This window comes from Carassius auratus, chromosome 17, assembly GCF_003368295.1.
Source record: "Carassius auratus strain Wakin chromosome 17, ASM336829v1, whole genome shotgun sequence".
Taxonomy (NCBI): domain Eukaryota; kingdom Metazoa; phylum Chordata; class Actinopteri; order Cypriniformes; family Cyprinidae; genus Carassius; species Carassius auratus.
The window spans coordinates 20977781-20985350 of NC_039259.1; the positions used below are offsets into that span (position 1 = coordinate 20977781).

General features: G+C 36.5%; 1 protein-coding gene across 1 annotated transcript; it reads right to left on the minus strand.

The window, feature by feature from the left end:
- Positions 1–2265: 2265 nt before the first annotated feature.
- LOC113117923 (extracellular calcium-sensing receptor-like) lies at positions 2266–7150 on the minus strand. The gene is made up of 6 exons (XM_026286827.1): positions 6924–7150; positions 6522–6810; positions 5633–6388; positions 3822–4049; positions 3338–3458; positions 2266–3179 (listed from the first exon to the last, which is right to left on the minus strand). Exons 1-6 carry the CDS (start codon positions 7130–7132, stop codon positions 2266–2268), a joined length of 2517 nt encoding a protein of 838 aa, XP_026142612.1. The 5' UTR covers positions 7133–7150.
- Between the last annotated feature and the right edge of the window lie 420 nt (positions 7151–7570).

Here is a 7570-nt window from a genome sequence, read left to right on the forward strand (position 1 = left end):
ATGAATTGTTGAATCATTTGGTGCACTGAACCATTGGCATATGTGTTGGCTTTGAAGTAGAGCTGCACAGTACAGCGAGAGCGATTCAAAATAACAAGTAGCCGTATGCTCTCTAAAGCTCTTGCGGTTCTTTGATGTCAAACACTGGTTGATCTGATGGTGATGATCCGCTTCAAATTGAACAAGACTAATAATTCAATGAAGCATTCATAAAAAAAAACCTTTACTTCACCCCTAAATGAATCAGCCATTTGAACGAAGGGAACGCTGGATGGAGGAAGCTGGACAGACTCGGTGGACCCAAACGTATTGTGAGGGTCTGTTGGGAACGTTTGGCTGAGCCCCCTGTCAGAGAGATTTTCAATTCCCTCCTCCGGCAGAGCTTCGACCAGATTCTGACGGAGGCTGAAGACATTGAGTCCGAGTGGACCATGTTCTCTGCTTCCATTGTCATTGCGGCTACTCGGAGCTGTGGCCGTAAGGTCTCTGGTGCCTGTCGAGGTGGCAATCCCCAAACCCGGTGGTGGACACAAGAAGTAAGGGATGCTGTCAAGCTGAAGAAGGAGTCCTACCGGGCCTGGCTGGCTTGCAGGACTCCTGAGGCAGCTGACGGGTACAGGCAAGCCAAGCAGGCTGCAGCTCAGGTGGTTGTGGAGGCAAAAACTTGGGAGGAGTTTGGTGAGGCCATAGAGAAGGAATATTGGTTGGCCTCGAAGAGATTATGGCAAACCATATGACGCCTAAGGAAGGGGAACCAGTGCCCTGCCAACACTGTTTACAGTGGAGGTGGGCAACTGTTGACCTCAACTGGGGATATCATTGGACGGTGGAAGGAATACTTCGAGGATCTCCTTAACCCCACCAACATGCCTTCTGTTGAGGAAGCAGAGGCTGAGGCCTCAGAGGTGGACTTGTCCAGTACCCAAGCTAAAGTCACCGAGGTAGTTAAGATGCTTCTTGGTGGCAAGGCACCAGGGGTGGATGTGATCTGCTCTGAGTACCTCAAGTCCCTGGATGTTGTGGGGCTGTCTTGGCTGACACGTCTCTGCAGTATTGCATGGTGGTTGGGAACAGTACCTCTGAAATGGCAGACTGGGGTGGTGGTCCCTCTTTTCAAGAAAGGGGACCGGAGGGTGTGTTACAACTACAGGGGGATCACACTCCTCAGCCTTCCTGGGAAGGTCTATGTCAGGGTACTGGAGAGGAGAATTTGGCCGAACCTTGGAATTAGGAGGAACAAGGTTTTCATCCCAATCGTGGAACACTGGACCAGCATTATACCCTCACCAGGGTGCTGGAGGGTTCATGGGAGTTTGCCCAACCAGTCCATGTTTTGTGGATCTGGAGAAGGCATTTGACCGTGTCCCTCGCGGCCTCATGTGGGGGGTGCTCCGGGAATATGGGGTACGGGGTCTCTGTTAAGTGCTGTCCGGTCCCTCTATAACTGGAGCAGGAGTTTGGTTCGCAATGCTGGCTGTCAGTCAGACTTGTTCCCAGTGCATGTTTGGACTCCTGCAGGGCTGCCCTTTGTCCTGTTCATTACTTTTATGGACAGGATTTCTAGGCACAGTCAGAAAATATATCTTGATTGCTGTTCACTCCATTAGCGAATGCATTTGGATTAAAATTAAATTGTAAATATAAATCAAAATGTATAGGGGCATTCACTATAAACAACATTTATTTTAAATGTCAAGCATACACGATTACAGCAAAAGTAAAACTAGCAGATTGTGTGAAATGCGCTAGGCTATCTGTGTCTCTCTCATTCTGCACTAATGCAAATGTGTACACACTGCTAATGCTTAGCTTGCTGTAAAATATTTTTTTTTATTATTATTATTCATACGCAAGGGTCCACATACAGGTGAACCATCTTCATGATGCAAATTACATCACCAAAATAGTATGCGCATACGCAATGTATAACTACTGGTTCCCTGCATTATTTTAGGAAAATGTTTTGTGTTTACAGTTTCTAATGTGCCATAAAAATGAACAGTCAAAGTAACAAAAGCTTATAAAATAAATTTTAACATATAGAATTTTGTAGAAATAACCTCTGATTCTTATTCTTCTTCCTATTATTATTTTTTCCCTGTACCCAATATTTGGAAAAAAAATGACAAATGCTGTGAAAATATAGGTATTGTATCATTAAGTACAAAAAATGAAAGTATCAATATTGAACTATTTGTGGAAAAGTGGTATCAGTGCATCACCAATATATTTTGCAATGTTAATATAGACATATTATTTTGTTTGTCAATAGAACTTAGATGTTGTTTTTCCCACCATGTGTTGCTTTGTATTTTTTTCAGGCTTTAGTAGGATGATATAACATTTAGGTGCAAATATGCAGAATAGTAAACCAGTGCTTGAAGAAAATATGGCAAATATCTCCACAGCTACAGTAAATTTTCCAGGAGAACTGACATAAGCTGGTATGAATGTGATCCATACAGCACAGAATATCAGCATGCTGAATGTGATGAATTTGGCTTCATTAAAGTTATCAGGCAGCTTACGAGCCAGAAAAGAAAGAATGAAGCACAGGACAGCCAGTATGCCAATATAACCCAACACAGCCCAGAAACCTATAGTAGAACCCAGACTGCATTCAAGAATGATTATTTCCTTATAATATTTCATATTTTTGGAGGGAAATGGAGGAGATGTTGTTAGCCAAAGAACACAGATAAGAACCTGTATAAGTGTAAAGGCAAAAACACTAAGTCGTTGTTTTGCGGGCCCAAACCATTTCATGACATTACTTCCTGGAAGTGTAGCCTTGAAGGCCATTAAAACCACTATAGTTTTCCCCAGAACACAGGAGATACAGAGAACAAAAGTAATCCCAAACGCTGTGTGACGCAACATACAGGACCACTCAGTGGGCCGGCCAATGAAAGTAAGTGAACAGAGGAAACACAGAGTCAATGAGAAGAGCAGCAGGAAACTCAGCTCTGAGTTATTGGCTTTTACTATGGGGGTGTCCTTCTTACTGTAAAAAAGTAAAGCTACCAGCACAGTTATTCCTACTCCAAACAGTGAGAAAAAGACTAGCACTATACCCATAACCTCTGTAAATGACAGAAACTCTACAGCCTTTAACACACATTTATTTTTCTCATCATTAGACCAGTATTCCACTGGACACTGCTTGCAGTTATTTGAATCTGGAAAAGAAGTTGTTTACTATTGTTAGAGATAAAAGGGAAATTATTTTATTTGTGACCTTCTTTGATAAAAAATTGCACCCTGAAGAGCAAAAGAAAACCACAAAAAGAGAAGCTAACCAATTTTCTTTGAAACTTTGAGATGGATTGAAGTTTACCTGTCTCATAACTGATTTCTCCTTCTGCACACGGAATACAGTCATAACAGCAGACAGGTCTTCCTTTCTGTGCAGCCTTCCTAGTGCCTGGAGGACAGCTCTCACTGCACACAGAGCTTGGCTTTTATATATATAAAAATAAATAAATAAATAAATATATATATATATATATATATATATATATATATATATAGTTATGTATACTTTTGTGTGTTTGAGTGTGTGTGTGTGTGTGTTTCAACACCATCTACTTTTGCGTTTTCTACTCTATCAAAGTATTTAACTTTATTTATTTGTGGAAAAAAAATTGCTTGAGGTCACTGTTATTGATTTACTTCTTTTTTTCTTAATAATAATAATAATAATAATTTACTTATAGTGTAATACCCTCCTTTTGTATTAGATGTCAGTAATAGCTTTTGCATTTTTCTGATTTTGGCAGGATGGCTACCCAGTTAAAATTCTAAATGTTATTAGCATTTACCTTCAGCTTTCCTCCAGCCCAAAGTATGTTTTCAGTGTTAACCACAAATCGTGTGTCAATGGGCAGTGAAGCATCATAGTATCCCACTGGTTTAAATTGGACTGATCCATCAAAATCCTTCTGCCAGTTCACAACTTCATATCGGGCTACTGTGGCACCAGTGCTGTCAAAAAACACACAATCTCCAAACTTTACAGTGAAATTTACCTTTTTCAGAGCCTCAACCACCTAGTGAAAAGACAAATTAGATGTAACTGGAAAATTGTAATACAATGTCAACCAGTAACAATTTATAATAACTTTATAAGTCATTGACAAATATTATATAATGTTAAACAAATTATTAGATATGTTCACATATCTAGAAACATGAGATAATGTGCTTGTTAATATTTTCTACATTTAATAAACAGTATTACCTTACAATCAACAGAAAATTAATGGACATAACAATGCTGAGAATGTCATTAAACCTTTAATTCATATGATCATGGACTTCTTGAAAATCTACAAATGATTTTAACAAATGTTATACAATGATTAAAAGCTTTAGCTAATGTTCAACAATTTTGCTGCTATTTAGTTGTGATATGGGTAAGGATAGGGTTTAGTCGTATGGGTAGGTTTAAGGGTGGGGTAAGGGGTCAGAAGTGTAGATAGGTTAATTTCATTACTATAAAGGAACGTGGTTCAATTATTATATTATATAATGTTTTTAATAAATAAGCAAGTATTTTCTTTAAAAAAATAGATTTGTTTTCTCCTGATATATGATATATATCTGATATATGATTCAAATGTTGAGGCAATAAAAACATGTTTTTCACCAAAATTACAATGTGTTAAATCTTTAATAAGCATTTACTTTAACTTAACTAACCACCCTTTACACAAATGTTGTTACAGCTGCTTAAAGTCAAATTCCCATAAAGGTTCTGTATGAGTAATAAACATTTATAAAACGTACAGATGATGAATAGTTTCCACTTTAGATTGGGTACTGCAAAAATAATGAACCAATAATTAATACATGATTTGTTAAGGTGTGGAAATAGAAGAGTTTATGATTATGCGTTAACAAATAATATGATAACATGAATTCAGTGAATAGTAAAGCGCTTAAAATTACTTATTAAGCTCTTTTTTCACAACATTTGTAAATGTAAAAAAAAAAAGTACATTAACAAATAAGTTTGTAATCTGTGGTATAATTTGTTAAAATTGTTTAAAGATTTTTAAAAGGTGCAGGATCATATGAATTAAAACATTAATGGCATTTGAAAGCATTGAATCATGATCAGTTAAGTATTATACGTTTGTATTATGATTAAATACGCTTTCTATTGATGTATGATGTATTAGGATCAGACAATATTTGGCAGAGATACAACTATTTGAATATCTGGAATCTGAGGGTGCAAAAAAAATCTAAATACTGAGCAAATCACCTTTACATTTTTCCAAATTAATTCTTAGCAATGCATAAAACGAATCAAAAAAATATATTGATATACTTATGGTAGGAAATGTACAAAATATCTTCATGGAACTTGATCTTTACCTAATATCCTAATGATTTTTTGCATAAAAAAAAAAAAATCTATAATCTTTTTTTTTTTTTTTTTTGGCTATTGCTAAAAATATACCCCAGTGACTTAAGACTGGTTTTGTGGTCCAGGGTCATAAATAATCTGTTAGGCATTATTTAATATTTGTTAATTATTTGTTAATGGACGTTGCTACTAAGTTTCACCTACTTAATTCTATATATTTGGCTCAATTATGATTTATTCATTTATTGATTTATTTACCTGCTGTGGTTGTATTTTCAAGCCTTTCTCACAGCCTTCTTGTGTTTTGCACTTGAGGAGACTGTGTAATGAATGAGCCACAGCATAAACTGCTTTGTAGACGTTGCTTGAAAATCTGTGTTCAGGCACATCTTCATTATAATTTTTCAGCAAAAGCAGATCCTGATAACTGCTGCAATTTACTTTGATCTGAGAATCATTCCCTTGACCGTGTGAGCATGGAAAAGCTGTGTCCCAGAATGCTTTTATAACATAATCGGCAAAACCTTCAATATTGACTTTTCTTATTGCAAACCCCAGTGAGCCTCCAAGAACACGAAATGTTGTTGGAGTGATCAAAGTCTTTGAAGTTATCCATGCCTCCACACCAACCATTTGGAGGCCCGTTATGTTCTGAATACTTAACTGTTCAGTTAATAAACCCATCTCAAGAAATGACACAAATGCAACAATCACTTTTACGGTACCTGTTTTTATTGTGTCTACCACTTTTTTAAGTTTTTCAGGCTCCGTTCTGTAGAATTTCACAGAGTACTCCACACAGATACCTTCTTTCTGAGCTGTATTAAGAAATATGGCCATTCCATTGTTTCCATAATCATTGTCACTGTTCACAGCTCCCACCCAAGACCAGCCAAAGTGCTTGACTATGTATGCAAGTGCTCTGCCTTGGTGGTAATCACTAGAAATAGTCCTGAAGAATGAGGGGTACTCTTTCCTATTACTAAGACACTCACAGGAGGCCGCATGACTTATCTAAAAAAAATAATAATAACAATAATAATAAAAAAATATATATATTTAATATTAATAATCAAAAATAATAATAGAGGAAACAATAAAATGTTTCCACAATATGTTGATCAAACCTATTTTAATTATCACCTACCACTGGAATTTTAAAAGGTCCTGTAGTTCTGGACAAAATCACTGTGGCAGAAGACTCTGTTTCTCCTATGATAGCATGTATAGGAGGCTGTCCCTTGCATGTGTCTCCAGCTTCAATCTCTAGACCATTCATTAGTCCGACAGTTGCACTCATAGAAGACAGTCTTGAACTACAGGTATCATAAATTCTGTAGCCAATAGAAATATTTGGGAGCAAACTTTCACTTTTGTTAATCTCTTCAATGGCAAAGATCATGATTTGAGCTAGCCGAAAATCTCTCAGATTCACACTGTGAAAACAGTAAATCAGCAAATATCAACTAAATGAATAAACAGATAAAGACAGTGTTGAAGTAAAAGACATGCATAAACACAGTAAATTCCATATACCATAATAACAAACCTGGAGCATGATAAAAACTGAGGTTTTTGTGTAAACTTGAATGAAGATGATGTCTCTATGCTGTGTACTGGAAAAAGTGCCCCAATAGTTACGTCTCCATCCTTGAAAAGCAGAGGGTGCTTAGATTCTCCCATCATTCGGCAAGGAGTGTTTCCTACCTTTGCTTGAAGCTGAAAGAAACACAGGAGAATGTAAAGAAACAGAAGCATCTCAAAGACTGAGCTCAACTATATCTGCCAAATGCACCTAATGAAGTATTTGCACTTTTAAAGGCAAAATTATTATAGATGAATGATTGCAAACGTAGCCAATGACCTCATAGGGCAGCATAGGAGGGTGGATCAGGCATTGGTCAAATAGAGATGAACAAATTTTGGTAACACTTTCTATTAAGCCTGTATTTATAATACATTACATGATTATTAGTAAGGCATTGTAATTAATGAAAAATGCATTATAAACCTTTTACTATGTTGTATCATCTCATAAATAATCATAAGAACAGTTTTACTATATTATAATACTTACTTATTTGTGTTTTTTTATTTAAAACACACAATGAACATATTCCATCCACTTAAGTTATGATGAATTATATTTCCCATAGTCATATTATTAGACTTAAATCTAAGATCTGCACAATAACT

Excerpts from the sequence above, each read along its gene's own strand:
- LOC113117923 (XM_026286827.1), bottom strand. The coding sequence starts at position 7,132 with ATGCTTCTGTTTCTTTACATTCTCCTGTGTTTCTTTCAGCTTCAAGCA. Across the intron at positions 6,389-6,521 it reads GACCTTTTAAAATTCCAGTG|ATAAGTCATGCGGCCTCCTG; the intron begins GTAGGTGATAAT and ends TATTTTTTTTAG. Across the intron at positions 3,459-3,821 it reads GGGCTGGAGGAAAGCTGAAG|CCAAGCTCTGTGTGCAGTGA; the intron begins GTAAATGCTAAT and ends TATATATAAAAG.